The 24,017-nt window shown below is 42.8% G+C and overlaps 1 protein-coding gene across 1 annotated transcript in view; it reads right to left on the reverse strand.

Moving 5' to 3' along the window:
* DAB2IP (DAB2 interacting protein) overlaps window positions 1–24,017 on the reverse strand; it is a 527,970-nt gene that overhangs the window by 89,722 nt on the left and 414,231 nt on the right. The window contains 1 exon segment of the mRNA XM_030207557.1: window positions 4,285–4,429. Within this exon segment, the coding sequence (XP_030063417.1) occupies window positions 4,285–4,429 (145 nt within the window).

The raw sequence follows: 24,017 nt of genomic DNA on the forward strand, positions 1-24,017 counted from the left end.
CTTGATGTCAAACATACTTGCCAACTGGACCCTGACGCAGTTTCCACGAAACACTGGCCATCGTTGGCCCGGGGGCAAGTTATCATCACGATTGACCCATTTGAAGTTGTTTTCAGGCTGTTTAAGTCGGATACTTTCTAGATAAGTTGACCTTTGATACCTTATTCTTTTGAGCACTTGAATTTTGGGGGTTTGTAGTGCACTTAATTCAATAGTGCTGGGAGGTTTTTGCCAATGATGACGTCGAGAACATTTTAAATCAATATTGCTCTGTATTACCTAACTAGGTTTGAGTGACTTTGAGGCTTTTCCTTCCAAAAAAAGTTTTTTTATTTTTTATTTTGTGTGATTTCATAACTATACCTGTGGATTACATTTTTTGATTTGGTTTGTTGTACTGGTTTATTCCACACCCCCTTCCTTTTCTATAGCTGCTACTAAAGATATGTGCCAGCTTCTGCTGGCCATATGACTACTTGTAGCATAATTATACCCTACCCAAGCTTGGGTTTGTTGTCTTCCTTACTGTTTCGGTACCATCTCAGGGAAATGAGCATACACGTTTCTGTATTTAATCTACCACCCTACCTGCTCCTCAACAAGAGCTCAGAGATCCCGCCTGCCTATACATCACTAATGAAATCTAAAGTAATTGTTAATATTGTTACTCACTTATTTTTCATATAAAAGGTGGAGGACTAGCCTAGTGGTTAGTGTAGCAGACTTTGATCCTGGGGAACTGGGTTCGATTCCCACTGCAGCTCCTCGTGACCGTGGGCATCACTTAACCCTCCATTGCCCCAGGTACAAAATAAGTACCTGTATATATGTAAACCGCTTTGAATGTAGTTGCAAAATACCACAGAAAGGCGGTATATCAAGTCTCATTTCCCTTTCCCCTTCATTGAAGAAAACTGCCATAGAAAAGAAACATGCAGGATTATTCCTGATATGATAGCAGATATCTTCACAGTCCAAATATGTAACCTTGCTGTTAGCAAAGCACTACTGTTTCCAGTTGCTCATAGAATTTAAATTCAAAATACTAAATGCTGGCTTTTAGAGCCCTTCTTACTGTATCTCCCTTAATATCTGGCTTATCTCCTCGCCCATTATTCTCTCTCTCATAACTTAAAGAGGGGGTTAAATACTGTTGGGCAGGGGAGTTAGGTAATCCTAACTATTTCTTTTGGTAATCTGTCCACTATCGAGAATTTAGCTCGAATCTGCTCACCATATAGCTTTTGTCTGTGTTGTCCCTTTCTTCTAGAATTTGATTCCCCCTTTACTTGACATCAGATCTTACTGCTACTTAGGCATTACTTTGGATTTTCAGCTGTCCTTTGCTCCTCAAGTGTTAGCTGTTCTTAAGAGGGGCTATTTTATATTGTGTCAACTTTGGTCTGTTAGAGAATTCTTCAATCACGATTCATTTCATGCTCTTCTACTCTCTCTCCTCATCTCCACACTTGATTACTTCAGTATTGTTTAAACTGGATCCTCCCAAGCTAACCTAAAGAAACTACAAACCCTCCAGAATACTGCCATTCATTTGCTTTGTCATGCTCACAAGTCTGATTGACTCTTGCTTTTGCTTAAAACACATCATTGGCTCCCACTCAAATACCGAACTAAGTTCAGAATCTTACGGGTCAATATTCAACTGGTGGTGGTCAGTGTTTTTTTGGACAACTACCGGCAGTAACCTCAGATATTTAATGGCAGGTCATGTCTGGGCACCAGTAATGAATATCCGATAATATAAAGCTGGATAACACTTATCCAGAAGTGTGATATTCAGAACTTGACCAGATATGTTAGGACTGTGATTTATGCTGTCCTATTTATCTGGTTAACTTACCTAGTTAAGTGCTGAATATCGGCACTTAACCAGGTAAGTGCTGACTCCACCACTGGACTGCCCACAAAACAGCTGGTTTCAGCTTAGGCACTAACTGGGTATATTTAGTGGCACTATCTGGTTAACTGCTGCTGAATATACCCAGTTAGCCCCAGACAAGTAATTGTTTTTTAATTTTTATTTTAGAATTTCAATATAACATTCAAGAATACACTTGAAAAAGAAATCAGGAAAAAACACCCAGAGTTATGGAAAACCCACTTAATAGAGGAAATAAGCATCATCCATTAGTCCACAATATTAATGAAGTCAAGCAGGTAATACAAATATAGAAAAAGAAATAAAACCCTAACAACAAGGCAGATGAATCCTATATAGTGACAGCCGAATTACATGCTAACCAAAGGGAATTTCCATCACAGTCAAATCACCCTCCCAGAAATTGTTCATACATATATCTGAGGTAATTATATAACACCAAATTTCTGTCCAGTTCCAGGGCAAAAGGTTACTAACAGAGTAGATCTAAACACCTTGTATTTCCACTTTTGCCTGGATAACTTCAGACTTCTCTGAAGATATCTTCACAATTTGCTATCGGGACAGATCCAGCATCTTGATGGCATCCCATATGGCATCACAGTTGACTACTGCTGGTTACTGTAATCCACCGAGGGTGGCACTATGGAGTGGAGGGGCTAGTGTGTTCCAGTGACCCCTCCAAAGGGACACCACCTTGTAGTGGTGGAGGGGCTTGTGTGTTTCAGTGCTTCAGAGGGCTATGCTGTAGGTTCACCCATATCAGACAGGCCTCTGAAGAGAAACCAAAGAGTGTCCCAAACTTGCGGGAGTCAAGTTGGTGTTTGAAGCAGAAACGTTGTGAGTCAGCGCCTGTGTTGGTGTCTGTTTTAAGCCATTTTCTCCCCGTTTGTGCTGGCTACAATGGGGAAGAAGAGAGGACAGATATTTACCTACCTGCGGATGCAAAGTTCTGTTCTTGAGCTGATTCAGAACTTCTTATAGGTTGCTGGCATCACAACCCATGGATCCGCTACAGTGCCTCTGGGGGACCTGACATTCAATGAATTGGGCCTTAGTGCGGAGTGTGTGTCTTTGAGTCCAGAAGATAGAATAGTTCCAACGAGATTGGGAAGCAGTTTGTTGGCTTTTGCACTGCCTGCGAAGAGGCAGAAGTTAGCCTTATCGAGCGGGGGAGCCAGTGCACGGCATACCACATTCCCCCTGCTCCCTTTTTGAGGTGGCTGGGAGAGAGGTTATTAGGGGTCAAGGTTTGACACCAGACAAGCAATTTAAATGGTCGGGAGCTTCCCCTGGCTGTTTAAATCATTCTGAATATCGATTCCTTAGTGCTTGCCTTTAGGGCATTCCAGATGGGCATCCCATCATATTTAGCAGATCTCACTGTTCCTTATATATCCACTTGTATTCTCCGTTTCTTGAGCGATCACCAGTTCTTCTTGCCAGAACTGTGGGCTGCTCAGCTTCAATCTACTAGACATAGTACTGCCTTTGTTTTACAGCCACTTTCACCTGACATAATCTTCTGTTAAGTATTCATAGTGAACTTTCGTTCAAACACTTTAAAGCAGCTGTTAAAACATGGCTTTTCCAGCAGACCTATGTACTTAAGGGATCCTGATTTGTCCATGATCGCTTTCTCTCCCCTCCCTCCTTTACATAAAGAGATTGTTGCTTCTCTGTGTGTTTTCTTTCCTATTCCTAAGAATTGTAGTTCCTTTCTTTTTCACCCTGTAGTCTGTACACTGCTTTGTTCTGCGCGTCAGCTAAGCTGATATAGTATATATCCTAAATAAACAAACATACCTACTCCTCATTTAAATCAGTCTTCAAGCAGACAGCCACCTACAGTAGTATGGTCATATGAGAGAAACCTAACTCATCAATAACTTTTTTACTAACTAGCCTTTTGTTTAGTTCTTCCAAGAAAGTATAACTTTTGTATCTTTCAATTTCCTTTCTGCCACTTTTCTCAGCTCTTCATTTGCTGTAAACTGTTTCATATATTACATAAAAGGTGGTCAATCAATGAGCTAAATAAACTAATCTACAAACCCCTCCACCTTTGCAATATGATGCAGACAACAAAGATATTGGCAGCATAGAACTGTGGGTTTTATGGCCAATTACCTACATTCCTACTGTATGTGTTCAGTTCTGGCCATTTGCCAACTGGCTTGGTGATTAGAATTAACTGCTGTTAGGGATCAAATTGAGAAGATCATCAGTTGTGTTAATAATGTTTCCTGGATTTGATCCCTACATTGCAGTTTGAATGTTCTAATCACAAGAAAGGGAAGGCATCTCTCATTTTATATATTTGGAAAAAATATTCTTTACAAATTTTGCAACTAATACAGACATTTGATATGTTCACTACCTACCTAAGGCATCCTGCAAATACTTCTGTCCCACCAATTTCAGGTACTCTTCAATTGCTTTTGTAGCTAACGTGTTCTCTCGAAAAATAAGATGTTCATTTTCACCACAACGATCTACCTCAGACATCATCAAATCTGTCAAGAAGTCCTGAAAAGAAAAAGCAAAAGGAAACATTACTTTTCCACATACAGAAATTGTTGATATACAGTAGGTACAAAGTTTGAGAATATCTTTGACCCAAAACAGTAGTTGAGAGCATCATCTTATTTTAACCAAACACTCAACAATCTAAGTTGTCTTCATTCCCAGTCTTGGAGGACCACCATTCGGAAGAAAGATGTGCATACATGAAGACAGTAGACATACAAATCTCTCCCATGTATATTTATTAGGGATATCCTGAAAACCTGACCTGTTGACAACCCTCCAGGACTGGCAGTGAAGAGCAATAATCTAGAGCAAATTATATGCTTGGCAAACCTGTCTCACAGAGAGTACGGTTAAATGGCCATTTTTATCAATGGAGGAAGGTAAATAGTGGAGTGCCACAGGGATCTGTATTTGGACTGGTGCTATTTAACATACTTATAAATGATCTGGAAATTGGGATGAAGAGTTGAGGTCATTAAATTGCCAGATGGCACAAAACTGTTCTTTGGAAGTTTAAGTTAGGTCTAAGTTTGTTTACTTCTAACTTACATTTTTTGGATCCACTAATGTTTATCTTGTGAAGTTTTAGCCTAAAGTCTATTGAGAATTGAGATAAGGGTTTTTTATGCCGATGAAGAAAAGTGACCCACAGATTTTCCTTCTTACCCTATTAAGTTATATATTGGGTGGAGGTGTGGGCGCAGAGGCTTTTTCCCTTTCTCACTATCAGATGTCTTGGCACTTCACAAGATTTTAGTACTGTTAAAGTACTTTGCAGTTTCTAAAAAAGAGGTTAATTTGTTTGATAATATTGGTTTTAATGCACATTAACAATTAATGCAACCCCACATTAAGTTACCATGCCATGCACGTAGCCCCATTCTAGACAGGTCATACAAGCAAGAATTAAGCCATGTAGGTCAGTGCATCTCAAGTTTGGTCAGTATTGTAGAACCATAGTAATGTAGCAGATGGTGGCAGATAAAGACCTGCATGGTCAATCCAGTCTGCCCTATAAGATACATTCATAATATATAATACAATATAACATACCCTTGATTTTGATCTGTCCTTGCCATTTTCAAGGAACAGACCATAGAAGTCTGCCCAGCACTGGCCTTATTTCCCAGTTACTGTCTAAGCACCTCTAAGTTTTGTTTTAATTCCATTCTCTTGTCATATAGGAATCCTTTGGAGGAAAGGGGAAACAGGGGTGATATGATACAGACGTTCAAATATTTGAAAGGTATTAATCCGCAAACGAACCTTTTCCGGAGATGGGAAGGCGGTAGAACTAGAGGACATGAAATGAGATTGAAGGGGGGCAGACTCAAAAAAATGTCAGGAAGTACTTTTTCATGGAGTGAGTGGTGGATGCTTGGAATGCCCTCCCGCGGGAGGTGGTGGAGATGAAAACGGTAACGGAATTAAAAAATGCGTGGGATAAACATAAAGGAATCCTGTTCAGAAGGAAGGGATCCTCAGAAGCTTAGCGGAGATTGGGTGGCAGAGCCGGTGGGGGGGGGGGGGGGGGGGGGGCTGGTAGTTGGGAGGCGGGGCTAGTGCTGGGCAGACTTCTACGGTCTGTGCCATGAGGATGACAGATACAAATCAAGGTCAGGTATACACAAAAGGTAGCACATATGAGTTTATCTTGTTGGGCAGACTGGATGGACGGTGCAGGTCTTTCTCTGCTGTCATCTACTATGTTACTATCCTGCTTATTTTCGAAGGAGAAGGGCGGCCATCTTCTGACACAAATCAGGAGATGGCCGGCCTTCTCCTAAGGCCGGCCTAATCAGTATAATCGAAAGCTAATTTTGGCCGGCTTCAACTGCTTTCCGTCGCAGGGCCGGCCAAAGTTCAAGGGGGCGTCTCGGCAGTGTACCAAAGGTGGGACGGCAGCGTGGTTAAGAGATGGCCATCCTCGGCTGATAATAGAAAAAAGAAGGCCGGCCCTGACGAGCATTTGGCCGACTTTACTTGGTTCCTTTTTGTTCACGACCAAGCCTTGAAAAGGTGCCCAAACTGACCAGACAACCATCAGAGGGAATCGGGGATCACCTCCCCTTACGCCCCCAGTGGTCACCAACACCCTCCCACCCCCAAAAATAAAAAATTAAAAAACATTTTTTTGCCAGCCTCAAATGTCATACCCAGCTCCATCACAGCACTATGCAGGTCCCTGGAGCAGTTTTTAGTGGGTACTGCAGTGCACTTCAGGCAGGCGGACCCAGGCCCCCCCACCTGTTACACTTGTGGTGGTAAATGGGAGCCCTCTAAAACCCACCCGAGACCCACTGTACCCACATCTAAGTGCCCCCATTACCCTTTAAGGGCTATGGTAGTGTTGTACAGTCGTGGGTCATGGTTTTTGGGGGGCTCAGCACACAAGATAAGGGAGCTATGCACCTGGGATCAATTTGTGAAGTCCACCGCAGTGCTCCCTAGGGTGCCTGGTTGGTGTCCTGGCATGTGAGGGGAACCAGTGCACTACAAATGCTGGCTCCTCCCACAACCAAATGGCTTGGATTTGGCCGGTTTTGAGATGGCCGCCATTAGTTTCCATTATCGGCGAAAACCAATGGCGGCCATCTCTAAGGGCGGCCCAAATGTTGAGATTTGGCCAGCCCCGACCGTATTATCGAAACGAAAGATGGCCGCCCATCTTGTTTCAATAATACGGTCAGGTACGCCGCTTTACGGGGCCGTCATTAGAGATGGCCGCCCTTACAGATGGGTGCCCCAGTTCGATTATGCCCCTCCACATTACTTTATGTTTATCCCATGCATTTACTAATCTACTGAATACCGAGCCTGTTCTAAAATACAGGAGAAATAGGATTTATGCATCAGACGTGTGCAGTATACACATCTTAGAAAATAAGCATATATAATATCAACAGTTTCAAAGCCAGGACATAACCGGTTATCTTTGCAACCTTAGAAACTGGTTATTATCCTGATGCTCAGCAGGAGAAATAAGTGATATGGGCCTAGATGAGAACAAAGGAAATGCTGGAGACTCACAGCCAGAGGAAGCAAAGATTTATTAGAAAACCTGACATAGTTCTTGTTTCGGCAAATGGCCTGTATTAGAGGTTGTATAATAAAAGCTTCCTGAGACAACCCGGTAAAAAGGATGCCACTGGCTGATGTGCTGTTAATGCAGGATAGTGATCATTGCCCTTTGCTATCAGCATAGCTGCCTTCCCCAATATGCTGATAATGCCCAAAATAGTTACCACAAAGTTTTGGAGTTACTGCAAGTTAACTTTCACACTTAAAACAAATTAAGGACAAAACTTTAATGCAGTTTAGTAATTAGACACCATAGTTTCACCAGAGCAGTGTTTCCCAACTCCGGTCCTGGAGTACCCCCTTAACCAGTCTGGTTTTCAGGATATCCATGATGAATATGCATGAAAGAGACTTGCTTAAAATGGAGGCAGTGCATGCAAATCAAGTTCATGCATATTCATCGTTGATATCCTGACAGCCTAACTGGCAAGGGGTACTCCAGGACAGGACCTGGGAAACACTGCTATAGAGAGAAGCAGCATTTTATTTCCATTACCTAGAAAACAAAATAGGATACAGTGTGATGAATGAAGACATCTTTATTACGACCTGTATAGTGTTGCATTTGTAAGATGTAATTTAAATGTTTTTTCATCTATATTAGCAAGCTACCTGCTCTTCCAACTATCATCCCATCTTCCTCCTCCCTTTCTTTCTTATCTAAGCTACTTGAACATTGTTCACTGCTATTATCCTGACTTTCTTTATTCTGAAGCTATTCTTGATCCAGTACAATCTGCCATTTGTCCTCTACATTCTACAGAAAAAGCCTTTGTTAAAGTCTCTAGAGACCTCTTCCTGGCAAAATCCAAGGTTTTTACGCAATCCTAATTCTTCTTGAAATATCTGCTGCTTTTGACACTCTTGATCATCACCTACTCTTTGGATACACTATCCTCACTTAGATTTCAGGACTCTATTTGTCTTGGTTTTCTTCTTATTTCTCCCACTGCACTGTATGTGAATGCTCTAGTGGATCTTCCCCCACTGATATCCCATTATCAGGCTATGTCTTGGTACCTTTTCTCTTCTTACATTACAATGACTCCTCCCAGATCTACCTTTCAGCACCAGAAGTATCACCAGGAATCCAGGCCCATTACTCAGACTGCTTGTCTGACATTGCTGCCTCGATGTACCACTGCCATCTGAAACTCAACATAACCAAGATTGAGCTTTTCCCTTAAACCTACCTCTCCTCTTCTCTCTCATTTTCCCTGCCTCCTCAGCTCATAACCCTGGGGTCCTTTTGGACTCTTTTCTACATATATCCAACAGACTGCTAAAACATTCACTTTTCTTTATATCATCACCAAAATGTGGCCTATCCTTTCTGAATGTACTACCAAAATCCTTGTCCATGCTCACATCACCTCTGCTTAGGTTACTGCAACTTACTTATCATAGGTCTCCCATTATACCATCTCTTTCCCCTTCAATCTGTTCAAAATTCTGCTGCACAACTTATTTTGTGCAAGTCTTGCTACACTCACATAACCTCCTCTATCCTCAAGTCACTTAATTGGCTCCCTATCCATTTCCATTTACAGTTTAACTTCTCTTACTTATTTAAAAGTGCATTCTTTCTGCAGCTCCTCAGAGTCTCTCCTCTAGTCTTATCTCTCCCTATATCCCTCCCTGGGAACTCTGTTCATCAGTCAAGTCACTCTTAACTATACTCTTCTCCTTCAGAGTAGCCTAGTGGTTAGTGCAGCGGACTTTGATCCTGGGGAACTGGATTCAATTCCCACTGCAGCTCCATGTGACCCTGGGCAAGTCACTTAACCCTCCATGGTCCCAGGTACAAATTACCTGTATATATTATGTAAATCGCTTTGAATGTAGTTGGAAAAAACCACAGAAAGGTGGTATATTAAGTCCCTTTCCCTTACCACTTACTCCAAACTCCATTCCCCTCATCTTGCTGTGCCATATGCCTGGAATAGACTTCCTCAGTCGATATGTCATGCTCCCATCTCTGGCCCTATTCAAATCCAGGCTACAAGCTCACCTTTTTAAAGCGGCTTTTAAGTCTTAATCCCTTATTCACCTGTTCAATACCCATGTTGTTCTAATTGTTCCCATAATAAATGACAATTCCCTAATCCCTTATTTGTCCTATTTGATTGTCTTGAATAAATTGTACGCTCTGTCAAGCAGGGACTGTCTCATTTATTTGTATACAGTATTGCATATGTCTAGTAGCAATACGTAGTGGTATTCAAAAGATGCTACAAGTTCACTGGTAGCTGCTATATGGATAGTATTGGGCTGAAAATCTGTCTAACCTATGTATAGTCAAGAGGTGGAAAGAGGATGGTGCTGCAAAATTATCCAAATAGTGGTGAAATTTAGCCACTGTCTGAATAAGCTATAAAAAATATATAGCAGCTTTGGTGGTGACCACATACCACCAGCAAAGAAGCTGCTTTAGAAGGAAACCAACTAGCTTTAGGGCCATTTTTTCCAATTTGCATTTTAATAATTTTGTTGTTGGCACAAGATTACACATTGCAAACACTGGAAAGTGAACATTCCAGAGGAGGGTGTGTGTGTTGGGGGGGAGGGTGGGTGTGTGGGGGGGGGGGGGGAGGGTGGGGTCCGAAAAACTACAGATGCACAGCTTTCTTTAAGTTGCTCCATTAATATTTAAGAACAGTGGGAAGAGGACTACTCTCTCCTGGGACAAATCACAAAGACTTTAAATTCTTAGTGCCAGGGCCGTGCCAACATGGTAAGCGAGGTAAGCATGGCAGGGGGACGCTTCCCTCTGGGGGGTGCCACCGCACCATGCTCACCTCGCTCGCCCTCCCGCTCCCATTGTTCAACTTCCCGCCCTCTTCTCCCCCCCCCCCCCCCAACATCCCTTTTCTTTTTTTTTTCTTTTTAAATTTAACTCCGTGGCGGTCCAGCAGCGCAGCGTCAGTGAAGGAGGCGGCGCTCCCGACGTCTCTAGCCTTCCCTTCGCTGTGTTCCGCCTTCTTCTGACGTCATTTCCCAGTTGAACAATGGGAGCGGGAGGGCAGGGGAGAGATGAGAGCATGGATGCAAAGGGGGAGGGGAGAAGAGGGCGGGCCAGGCCAGGCCAGGCCAACTGGGACATGATGGGACATGGGAGCGAGAGGAGAGAGAGGAGCATGGATGCGAGGGGGGGGGTCATGGAAGGGAGAGAGGGGAATTGCTGGATAGGGATTAATGGAGGGTGACAGAGGAGCATGGATGGGAGGGGCAGGGCTCAGGGAGCGAGGGGAATTGCTGGAAAAGGATGAATGGAGGGGGCAGGGGACAGAGGAGCATGGATGGGCATGGATTGGGAGGGCAGGGCTCAGGGAGAGAGGGGAATTGCTGGAAAGGGATGAATGGAGGGGGCAGGGGACAGAGGAGTATGGATGGGCATGGATTGGGAGGGCAGGGCTCAGGGAGAGAGGGGAATTGCTGGATAGGGATGAATGGAGGGGACAGATGGGCATGGATGGATATGGATTGCAGGGCTCAGGGAGAAGAGGGGAATTGCTGGATAGGGATTAATGGAGGGGGCAGGTGACAGAGGAGTATGGATGGGCATGGATTGGGAGGGCAGGGCTCAGGGAGAGAGGGGAATTGCTGGATAGGGATGAATGGAGGGGACAGATGGGCATGGATGGATATGGATTGCAGGGCTCAGGGAGAGAGGGGAATTGCTGGATAGGGATTAATGGAGGGGGCAGGTGACAGAGGAGCATGGATGGGCATGGATTGGGAGGGCAGGGCTCAGGGAGAGAGGGGAATTGCTGGAAAGGGATGAATGGAGGGGGCAGGGGACACAGGAGCATGGATGGGCATGGATTGGAAGGGCAGGGCTCAGGGAGAGAGGGGAATTGCTGGATAGGGATGAATGGAGGGGACAGATGGGCATGGATGGATATGGATTGCAGGGCAGGGCTCAGGGAGAGAGGGGAATTGCTGGATTGGGATGAATGGAGGGGACACATGGGTACGGATGGATATGGATTGCAGGGCAGGGCTCAGGGAGAGAGGGGAATTACTGGATAGGGATGAATGGAGGGGGCAGGGGACAGAGCAGCATGGATGGGAGGGCAGGGCTCAGGGAGAGAGGAGAAATTGCTGGACATAGAGGGTAGGGAAGAGAGATGAAGGAGATGAAATGAGGGAAAAGGAAGAGAGGAGAAAAACTGCACATGGATGAAGAAAATAGGCAGAAGCTGAGGACCAGAAATGAAGAAGAAAGGAGGAAAGGAAAGAAATAAATGGAAAGGAAGCCCTGGATAGCAGCAGAATCGGATACTGGGCCAGCATGATCAGAAAAAGAAAGTCACCAGACAACAAAGGTAGAAAAAAATCATTTTATTTTCATTTTAGTGTTTGGAATACACTTTGAGAATTAACATCTGCTATCTTATTTTGCAATGTATAGCAATTTGTTTCTAAGAATATTGCTGACAATTTCTGTCAGTGTGGCAAGTGGTGAGCGATCATTTTCACGGGGGGGTGGGGGGGAGGGCTGCCGCCGCCGCCAACTGATAGTCTGCAGGGGGGCGCCAGAGACCCTAGGCACGGCCCTGCTTAGTGCAACAAATTTTATTGATAACAGACTCAACACAGCATTGTGTTTCAGCCAAAAGGCCTGTCTCACTTTGTGAGAGTGATTATTCTTTATTGATGCTCGTTCTACAGTATTTTTTTTAAGACCACTTGTTTTCTATGCAGATTGGCACACTTACCATTGAATGGTCTCTTTTTGCTGAGTTAATATAGAAAGACTTCGAGGTAGGCCTTTTGGCAGAAACACAGTGCTGTGTTAAGTCTTCTATCAATAAAATTTGTGCCATTAAGTATTTGAAGTCTTTGTGATTGTCCCCGGAGAGCCTACTTCCCACTGTTCTTACTGCTTTGCATCCTTCGTGGGATTTCAGTGTTGCTCCACTTTGGTGGATTTTCACACATTTAACACATGGAAGGACGAACTTGAAAACCTGCTAGGGTATTCAAGTGTCACATCCATCCACTCTGTAGACACTGCCAACTAGGATGCCCATTTCTCACCTATGAAATGTTTTCATCTGTCCTGTGAAAACTAGAATGAAGTAAATCTTGCTATCAGATTTTAATGACTTTGTTACTGGCAAATTTCTTTGAATGGCATGGAAAGAGGAAGAGTTAAGTTGACCATATCCATTATGGCCTCTGCTCTGGCTGTTTGCAGTGAGCATCAGGGATGGATTGCTACTTTAAATTACATATTAAAGTACTGACCTGCACTTTGGATGGAGACAAACTATTAGACAACATGCAATTAAATGTCTCAGTTGATACCACACTTGGGAGCCATAAATTGCTGGTCTTCTTACATAGAATTTGCACATACAGCATTCAGCACATCAAATAGGTGCTTATAACAGACAAATACCTTTTTAGACAGGTTACCTATAGGTATATGTTTCATTCTGGACAATCAATCTTTGCCACTGTTTAAATTCTTCAGGGTTTTATAGTGTCTGTAAATGCTTCTCCTCCATAGCTCAAGTCAACCAATTATGAAGAATTAGAAGAATCAAGTCTTGCTCACATTTTTGAGTTTGTGAACTTAAGTAGTTCTCTTTCCTATAAAATCATAAATAACATGATATATATTGATTTAAATGAAGTGCCCAGGCTTTACAGACTGGTAGAAGGGCAAGATGTTCTGACATGCTGCACTCCCTAATGCGTCTGCATTTAATTAGATCTCCACGCTGAAATGAGAAAACAAAAGCTCTGCAATGGCTGCAGAACTCCAGCACTTTTCATACTGCTTGGGAAAAAATCAATCTAAAGTTTTTGCATAATATTTTTCTCAGATATAAGACTTCCTTTTAGTTTCTTGTTAAAGCAGTTTTATGAGTTTACCTATTTTAGTGCCATTTTAACTTTAGTATTTGTCATAGGTCAAGTTTTCTGCACTTCAAGCCAAGGCAATATGCACACCTATTCAGTTTCAGCTAATAAATTTTCAGAGAATTTAATGAATTCAACAGACTAATTGTTCCAGTCCCCTGGTACATTAGAATACTTGGTGCAAGCAGCTACTCAAGCCATAGGAAAGCAGCTGTTAATGTATCCTGTCCATATTCTCTTCACAGATGTACTTTCAGATGACAGTGCAGTAAGTGGAATAAGATTGGCCAGACTCAGCTGAATATACAGTTATACGCAAAGTGCTTATCAATCTTTTATTGACCGTGACCCTATGATCATGGCGAAATAAAATTGTGCGACTCCCTGGAGGTACAGAATAATGATTCGCCTATAGAGCGCCCACCCAGATCACAACCCCAAATACAGGTTTTGTGTACTCATTTGGGGTCCCGATCCAGAGTTTGGAGAGCTTTGGTTTAGGCACCCTAAATCAACATGTATGTTTTAACGAATCCCTGAGTAAACAGAAGTTGGTACAACCTCTCTAAGTGGTACAAAGTTAAACACATCTTTCTGCAATTTTTAATTCAAAATTAGTATCTACTTATTTTAACAGATTGAAAATAACAAATATATACATATGGAATGTGCCAAAATTTTGGATACCCTTCCTAGAAAGTAATCTGTTTCAGTGTGGTTCGGGTAGAAGTAACTGCCAATAATTGCCATGTTGTAACCATATACTTTGCATATACTGTTAGGGAGAGCTGGGCAGGGTTCCACTCCCAGGTCAAGTCATCTTTTAATTCTGTTTTTAAAAATTACCTTCTCCTCCAGCCTCTTTTCCTTTTTAATGTTTCAGTTTCCTAATGGCAGTCCTTATGAAACTCAGGGCCAGCATAAGCAGCTCTTCTGATTCATCCAAGCACAAGACAAGTGAATGAAAGATTTACTTTACTTTCCATAGATAATTTTTAGGAGGAATTTTTTTGAAAATAAATTATGACAGCTTAATAAAGACGCTTTAATGCACGGCTTCTCAACCCTTTCCTGAAGGTATAGCTAGCCATTCAAGTTTTCAGGATTACCACAATTAATATGCATGAGAGAGATTTCTATATGGTGGTTTTCCGATATATGCAAATGTCTCTCATGCATATTAACTGTGGTAATCCTGAAAATCTGACTGGTTAGGTATACCTCCAGGAAGGAGTTGAGAAGTGCTGCTTTTATGAACAGGAGCTAATGTTGATGTACTGATCATGCGAAGGATAAAAGGGAAGGGAAGGGAAAGGGAATGGGACTTATATACCGCCTTTCTGTGGTTTTTCCAACTACATTCAAAGCGGTTTACATATTATATACAGGTACTTATTTATACCTGGGACAATGGAGGGTTAAGTGACTTGCCCAGAGTCACACGAAGCTGCAGTGGGAATCGAACCCAGTTCCATAGGATCAGAGTCTGCTGCACTAACCATTAGGCTACTGCTCCACTAAAAGAAAACTTCACTCAACTGGAATCGCTATGAAATTATTGTTGGTCTAAAATGCAAAGTGACTTTATTAGACAATTAAAAATAAATTCAAATCTTCTGAATGAAAAATAAATTAGTTCACAATCCAGCTTATTTTCAAAAGAGATGGACGCCCATCTTCCGACACAAATCGGGAGATGGACGTCCGTCTCAAAAACAGGTATAATCGAAAGCTGAATTTGGAAGGCCCCAACTGCTTTCCATCACAGGGACGGGCGAAATTCTCGGGGGCGTGGCCGAACAGTAGCAAAGGCGGGACAGGGGCGTTCCGGGGCGTGGTTAACAGATGGACCTCCGCGCCTGATAATGGAAAGAAGCAAGACGTCCCCGATGAGCATTTAGTCCACACAAAGTTGGGCCAGTTTTTTTCACGACCAAGCTTCCAAAAAGTGCCCAAACTGACCAGGTGACCACCGGAGGGAATCGGGGATGATCTCCCTTGTCTCCCCCAGTGGTCACTAACCCCCTCCCACCCTAAAAAACAAACTGTTTAAATATTTTTCCAGCCTCTATGTCAGCCTCAAATACCACACCTAGCTCCATGACAGCAGTATGCAGGTCCCCCGAGCAATTTTAGTTTAGTTGGTGTTGCGCGGGACCCATGCAGAGAGCAAAAATAGGAAGAAAAAAAACATGCAAGTGCAGTCAGGGACGTCCAAAAAAAACATGCAAGTGCAGTCAGGGACGTCCAAATTAAAACAATAGTAATAGGGGGATTCAAACCAGCCACTTTCTGATTACAAGACTTGTGCTCTAACCACTGCACCACTTATTCAGTTGCTTAGACATTCCTTCCCTTTCCATTAAGTCCCTCCAAGTTTCTGTCAGCCAATCACAGCTTGTTTAGCTGACACCCATGTCAGGTAAATGAGCTGTGATTAGCTGACAGAAACTTAGAGGGACTTAATGGAAAGGGAAGGAGGCTTAGGCAGCTGAATAAGTGGTGCAGTGGTTAGAGCACAGGTCATGTAATCAGAAGGTGGCTGGTTCAAATCCCACTATTACTACTGTTTTAATTTGGACGTCCCTGACTGCACTTGTATGTTTGTTTGTTTTTTGGACGTCCCTGACTTCACTTGCATGTTTTTTTTCTTCCGATTTTTGCTCTCTGCATGGGTCCCGCGCAGCACCAACTAAACTAAAATTGCTTCGGGGACCTGCATACTGCTGTCATGGAGCTAGGTATGATATTTGAGGCTGGCATAGAGGCATCTCAGGGGGACCAGTGCACTACGAATGCTGGCCCCTCCCATGACCAAATGGCTTGGATTAGGTCCGTTTTTGGGATGGCTGGCAGCGGTTTCGATTTTCGCTGAAAACCACGGACGGCCATCTCTAGGTCCAGCGATCTCACCATTTGTGTCGTCGATCTCTAGAGTCGACACAAATGATGGGATTTCAGCGGGCCGAACCGTATAATCGAAACCGAAGATGGACGGCCATCTCGTTTTGATTTTACGGTTTGCTCCACCTCTTCGTGGAGCCGTCTCCGGAGATGGACGTTTTTACACATGGGCGTTCGCGTTTGATTATGCCCCTCAATGTCATTTTATGATGACAAATAGATCACAAGAGTAGCCTAATGGTTAAGGCTGAGAATCTGTGAGGCCAGGGTTGAAATCTCACTGCCACTCCTTGCAACTAAGTACAAACTTAGGGGGCAATATTCAGCCCACTGTGATCAGCAACTTGTGAGCCACTCACAGCTCTGGACTGAACTAATGCTGGGGCATGCATGGCTCTTGGTATTTAATATCCAGGTATGTGTACTGACCCAGAAGTTAACCGGGCATTGGCTGATATTCAGACCAGTGCCAGGTTAACTCAGAGCATAAAGGGGGTCTTTTACTAAAGCTTAGTTCGAGTTATCTGTAGTTGGGCCCATAGGAATAAAATGGGCCCTGCTGCAGATAACTCAAGCTAGGCTTTAGTAAAAGACCCCCAAAGTTAGGACAGCCTATTTGCTGTCCTAACTTCATGCGCTTAGCTGATTAGCAGACCAAATATTGCCGCTAACTAGCAGCTCTGCCAATACTCCACCCAGGGCGGCCCAAGACAGTCTGCCGCCCGAGGCAAGGGGATGGTCTGTCACTTCAGCTCTGCACTGCTCCACCCCAGTCTGGTATCTCCCCCTTTCTTGCTTCCTTGAATTTACCTTCTTTTCTGGCTTTCCAAAAGTTGGGGCGGCAGCGGTTCCCATACACTGCCCTGACGTTGGCCCTTTCTCTCTACTGTGGGCCGCCCCGCCTCCAAGGAAACAGGAAGTACATCAGAAAGGTGGGCCGTAAGAGAGAAGGGATCGGCAGCAGGGTAGCATATGGGAACTGCTGCTGCCTTGACTTTTGAAAAGCAAGAAAAGAAGGTTACTGCGGGAAAGGAAGGGTATGGGGATGGATGCTGAAACGAGTGCCACCTGAGGCCCCCGCCTCAGGTGACCTAATGATAGGGCCGCCACTGACTCCACCCTGGACCACCCCTAACCTTAATGGTTAGGGAATGGCTGAATATCAGTAGTTAGCCAGCTCAGTGGGGTTTAGCCGGGCAGGAGCCTCTCCTGCCTGGTCAAAGCCCTTTGAATATCAACCCCTTAGACTTTAAGCCCTCTAGGGAGAGGAAAATACCTACAGCACCTGAATGTAGCTTACCTTGAACTAAAAAGGAGTAAATTAAGTCCAAATAAATAAAATGTGCAAGCTGGTTTATAGTGATGGTAGTTAAAACTTAAATGACATAGGTTATCTATCATTCTTTATTTAGCCCTAATTGGAAAAATAACTGCAACCTTCTTGCAGAACTAGTAAATATAGGAAACAGTGTGTCTATAGCAACAAACTAAACCTTAACCCTTCTCCTATGGACATATGACCCTGGATTCTGTATAGGACGCCCAGACCCACACATAAACAGTCAATTATTATAGATAATTAGGAGTTAGGCATGGATCTGCCCTACACTCTATTCTATAACATTCACGCCTAAATTTCATAGCACACAACTCCAAATGGGGTATGGCCTTGGGAGGCGCACGGGTTGGTCAGGGGCATTATCACTATTTAGGTGCAATGTTAAAGAATACCTGGTTTTATGTGCCTAACTACCATTAGTTGGGCGCCAACATTTACAACAGCCTTTGGCAGGCTTAAGTGCTCCTGCCCAAAGTTAGGCACAAAGGACTAGATTCTATATATCATGCCTAAAAAAATCATCACCAAAACGAAATACACCTAGACATATTCTATAAAGTACGCCTACATTTAGGTGTACTTTATAGAATAAGTCTAAATTTCTGTGCGGTTTATAGAATATGCACAACTAAATTAATCAGGTGCACAGATTTTACAAATGCCCAAGACCCACACATTCCACACCCATGACCACACCCCCTTTTCAACTATGAGACTTAGAATTTACCCATCATGTTATAGCATACGCTTAGGCAGTTTGCATATAAATTCTAATTAATGCCAGTGTCAATAATTGCTTAAGTGCAATTATCAGCACTGATTGGCTTGTTAACTAATTAAGTTGCATGTGCAAATCCAGAATATGACTGGATTTGTGCACGCAAAAGTTGTGCTATATAGAATCCTGGGGAAAATGCTCACTAAGCTAGTATTCTATAAAGAACACTCTGCTTAGAGCGCCCTTTACAGAATACTACCTTAGCCCAGATCATCCCGGTGCCTAACTTTGAGCACCACTTATTGAATCTAGCCTACAGTGGACAATTTTATAAAAGGACATCTAATTTTTTTAAACATCATAAAGCACCTGTATTATGCTTATTTTATAAAAAGCAACATAGATATGTATGCGCCTTTAAAAATAAATAGGCTCCTAAAATCATACCCAGTAGAATGAGTAGAGGAGTGGCCTAGCGGTTAGAAAACCGGTCTTGAAATCCAGAAGTGGCCGGTTCAAATCCTGCTGCTGCTCCTTGTGATCTTGGGCAAGTCACTTAACCCTCCATTGTCTCAGGTACAAACTTAGATTGTGAGCCCTTCTGGGACAGAGAAATATCCACCGTACCTGAATGTAACTCACCTTGAGCAACTACTGAAAAAGGTGTCAGCAAAATCTAAATAAATAAATAAATAATAAATTCTCTAGAATGGAGTTCCACCTATTCAGAGGTAGGTACAACTTTCGGTGCATGCTCTATACGAGGTTGTACACTTTGACTAACTATACACTCACTCCACACTTGGACTAGCTTACTGCACACCCTGTAACTTAGGCCAGTTCCTCATATCTTGTTTAACTGTACAAAGATTTTGCCTTGAGTTTAGTTATCCATCTATTTATCCCAATTGACTCTACTACCTATCTTGTCCTCATCTATATAGCTGCACTTGGCTCCTCAGCTACATAGAAAAGCATTAGCATCATATGTATGCTATTTGAATGTTCTATTGCGTTGCTTATTAGGTGTTTCATTGGTATTATGCTGACACATCATATTATATCTATGTTATTTGAATATTCTTCCATGCTATTATGGTACTGTTTGTATTGTTCTGACATCATATTTTATAGTTTACCTCATTTATTGTATTTATGTGTATATTTGGTCATTTTACTATTGTTATGTCGTTAATAATAATTGTAACTTTGATGTTAAACTAGACGTGCTGCATACCACCTTGGCTGAATCTGTTCATAAAGGTGGTTAATAAATCCAAATAAATAAATAAATGTGAAGAAGATTTCTTTACAACTCAGACAAGCTTGGTAGGTGACTGTCCATAGAACTTGCATGAGGAAGATGCTTTGTGAACCTTGTGGTAATTGTTATGTCTGACAACATCATTAAAAAGATGTTTAAAAAGAAAGAAAAAAAATCTGAACAAGTGAGCCACAATTCTTTGACATTCAAAAGCTGGAAAAACAAAACACTTCTTTGTAAAGCTGGTATATAAGTTTAAACTTTCAAGCAGAAACCCAAGCAGCTATTTTATTTATTTGAATTTGATATACTATACTTTGAAAAGTCACTTTAACAAGTCTATCGTCCTTACTTCTCCTACTGTACTTTCCAATTCCAACATGCAAAGCTGACACTTTTTGGTACCTTGCCAGGTTATTAGCTCCTGACCTTGACTTGACGACTTCAGTTCTGTCATTTTCCAAACAAACTAATTATTACAGGAACACTGAGTTTTATAGCTTCTCTTAATCATGTGGTTTCTATTTGACAGGATAAGTTTGCATCTTACAAGTGGACAGTTGCTATAGCTCAATGCAGTTCTTTCTTTATGTAAAAATCACAACTTTCCACTACTACCAGCCTGGACAAAACAGCCATGAAGCTGGGTGGAAGCCATGTACCAAGGCTCTTTCCAGATTACTAGATGAGGGATTATAAATCTAACCACCATTTTTCACCTTTAAAGTTAAACGTAGCTCCTCAGCTCCCGTTGATCTGAGATGTAGAAGACCTGGAGGCATATTTTCAAAGCACTTTGGGAGGCTAAGTTCCATATGTTTCTATGGAACTTTGGGAGGCTAAGTGCTTTGAAAATAAGCCTCATAATCTATTTCATACATTCTTTATGTTCATTATTTTTATTAAATTATATATATTATATATATTATACAACTCATAGAGCAATAATACAAGAAATTGGAAATACCTCATAACAAAATATTCAAAGTTATCCATAACTGAAATATCTTCACCACTTTCGTCCACTATACATTAGGTAAATCAGATCCAAGAAAGGAAAAAGATTACGTAACATTGTATCTAAAAAGCAATACTAAATTAATGCTACCCAGGTAGCCTACTCCAAGCCATCTTACAGTGTACATCTGTGTCTAGACAATAACATTAACCTCTTCTTTAGACAACAAAAAATCTTCTAATTGCTTGAGATCAAAGAATTGAAATTGTTTAGACTGAAATAATATACGGCATATACAAGGAAATTTAAGTACAAAATTTGCACCTAATGCCAAAGTCCTTGGGTGCAAAACCAAAAAGGCTTTACACCTTTTCTGTGTTTCTCTAGACAAAATCTAGACAAATTCTTATTTTAGACACCAAGAATAGAGAATCCAAATGACGAAAGGAAAGTCTCAGTACTGCATCTTGATCCATCTCCAGGGCAAAGGAAACTCTATAGGTGTAATTAAAAAATTTATCAGCCTCAAGATAAGCCTCCTAGATTGATTTTCTAAGTATTCCAAATGACGAAAAGTAAAGTTTCTTTCTTTAATTGAGACTTGTCCCACAGATTCTAATTTTTGAATTTTCTCATCTAAAAGTTTCAATTCGGAGGATTGTTGAGTTACCTGTGCCTGGATAATGGCTGCTTCAGACAATACCTTAATTGCACTAGTGCTTTTAGTTATCAACACTTGTAAAGAAGATTGAATGTTAAATGTCAAGTCCCCTACATTCGGAGCCTGAGCTGCCAGACTTGACTCCACGCTGCCCCTTCCTGGCTGAGGGGAGCCGCACGTTGGATGGGGCTCAAGGAGACCCCGTCGACACTGCTGGCAGGAGAAGAGGCTTGCCTGGGTCCAGGCGCTAACCCGAACTGATCCAAGGTCGTCTGGTGGTGGAGTTGGGTCTTGGTGGAGGCTGAGGGATTCTCCAGCACCTTCCCTCTCCTTTTCCCCATTGTCTGTGGGGATCCGGAGCCTCTCCCAACAGTGCTTCGATCAGGTAACTGGGTGCGTCTGGTGCGATTAAGCGCTATTTCATACATTCTAATTATATCATTTTTAGGACCACAAACTTTTGAATAGTTATGAGCGATACCACAGAAATTGATCATGATCAGTAAGTATAAAGACTGAAAAAACAGAGCCAAAAAATGAGTAAATAGCCTGCAAGTCAGCTGACTGCTGCAAGCTGTGAAATTTTTATTAAGTTTTAATTTCCTACTATTTTAAGAAGGGAAAAGAAGTCCAATACAAAAATATGTACAAGCAGTCACCTGGGCAAAAAAAAAAAAAAAAAAAATACTGTTGGACTGTTGCTTATTCTTAGCTTTTGGTTTCATGGAGATGAAGGGAGATGTTGGTGATTTATTTGTAATTTCAGAAACTGCAGGCACATTAAGGGATATTATTATCAACATGGCCTACAGTTAAGCCATGTTATTTTACAACTAACTCATGCCATTTGAGCACAGATTCCATTTTATGCTATGTGACTTTCCTGCTTATTTTCGAAGGAGAAGGGCGGCCATCTTCCGACACAAATCAGGAGATGGCCGGCCAAATCGGTATAATCGAAAGCCGATTTTGGCCGTCTTCAACTGCTTTCCGTCGCAGGGCCGGCCAAAGTTCAAGGGGGCATGTCAGCAGTGTACCGAAGGCAGGACGGGGGCGTGGTTAAGAGATGGCCATCCTCGGACGATAATGGAAAAAAGAAGACCGGCCCTGATGAGTATTTGGCCGACTTTACTTCGTCCCTTTTTGTTCACGACCAAGCCTTGAAAAGGTGCCCAAACTGACCAGATGACAACCGGAGGGAATCGGGGATGACCTCCCCTTACTCCCCCAGTGGTCACCAACCCCCTCCCACCCAAAAAAAATAAATTTAAAAACATTTTTTTGCCAGCCTCTATGCCAGCCTCAAATGTCATACCCAGCTCCATCACAGCACTATGCAGGTCCCTGGAGCAGTTTTTAGTGGGAACTGCAGTGCACTTCAGGCAGGCGGACCCAGGACCACCCCCCCTACCTGTTACACTTGTGGTGGTAAATGGGAGCCCTCCAAAACCCACCCGAAACCCACTGTACCTATATCTAGGTGCCCCCCGTTACCCTTTAAGGGCTATGGTAGTGGTGTACATTTGTGGGTAGTGGGTTTTGGGGGGCTCAGCACCCAAGGTAAGGGAGCTATGCACCTGGGAGCATAAGTACATAAGCACTGCCATGCTGGGAAAAGACCAAAGGTCCATCAAGCCCAGCACTCCGTCTCCGACAGCGGCCAATCCAAGCCCCAAGAACCTGGCAAAACCCCCCAAAATTTAATAACGATCAATGGACTTTTCCTTCAGGAATCTGTCCAGACCCCCTTTAAACTCAGCAAAGCCAGCTGCCATCATTACCTTCTCCGGCAATGAGTTCCGGAGTCTAAACATGCGCTGAGTAAAGAAAACCTTTCTCCAATTTGTTTTAAACCTACCACATTCTAATTTCATCTTGTGTCCCCTGGTTCTATTATTGTTAGAAAGCGTAAACAAACGCTTCACATCTGTCCGCTCTACCCCACTCATTATTTTGTACACCTCTATCATATCACCCCTCAGCCGCCTTTTCTCCAGGCTAAAGAGTCCTAGCCTTCTTAACCTCTTCTCATAAGGTAGTCATCCCATCCCTTTTATCATTTTCGTCGCCCTTCTCTGCACCTTCTCCAATTCCTAAATATCTTTTTTGAGATGAAGTGACCAAAACTGAACACAATACTCCAGGTGCGGTCGCACCATGGAGCGATATAACGGCATTATAACATCCTCATGCTTGTTTTCCATCCCTTTTCTAATAATACTCAACATTCTGTTCGCCTTCTTAGCCGCCGCAGCACATTGAGCGGAAGATTTCAACGTCCTATCCACAATGACTCCCAGATCCCTTTCTCGGTCTGTAACTCCTAAAGCGGAACCTTGCATGACACAGACGTAATTCGGGTTCCTGCTTCCCACGTGCATCACTTTGCACTTGTCAACGTTGAACTTCATCTGCCATTTGGACGCCCAATCTCCCAGTCTCACGAGGTCCTCTTGTAATCTTTCACACTCCTCCCGCAACGAGACGACCCTGGATAACTTTGTGTCATCTGCGAATTTAATTACCTCACTAGTTACTCCCAATTTGTGAAGTCCACTGCAGTGCTCCCTAGGGTGCCCGGCTGGTGTCCTGGCATGTCAGGGGGACCAGTACACTACAAATGCTGGCTCCTCCCACAACCAAATGGCTTGGATTTGGCTGGTTTTGAGATGGCCGCCATTAGTTTCTATTATTGGCGAAAACCAATGTCGGCCATCTCTAAGGGCGCCCCAAATGTTAAGATTTGGCTGGCGCTGACCGTATTATCAAAACGAAAGATGGCCGCC

Source organism: Microcaecilia unicolor, chromosome 6 (genome assembly GCF_901765095.1).
Source record: "Microcaecilia unicolor chromosome 6, aMicUni1.1, whole genome shotgun sequence".
NCBI lineage: Eukaryota > Metazoa > Chordata > Amphibia > Gymnophiona > Siphonopidae > Microcaecilia > Microcaecilia unicolor.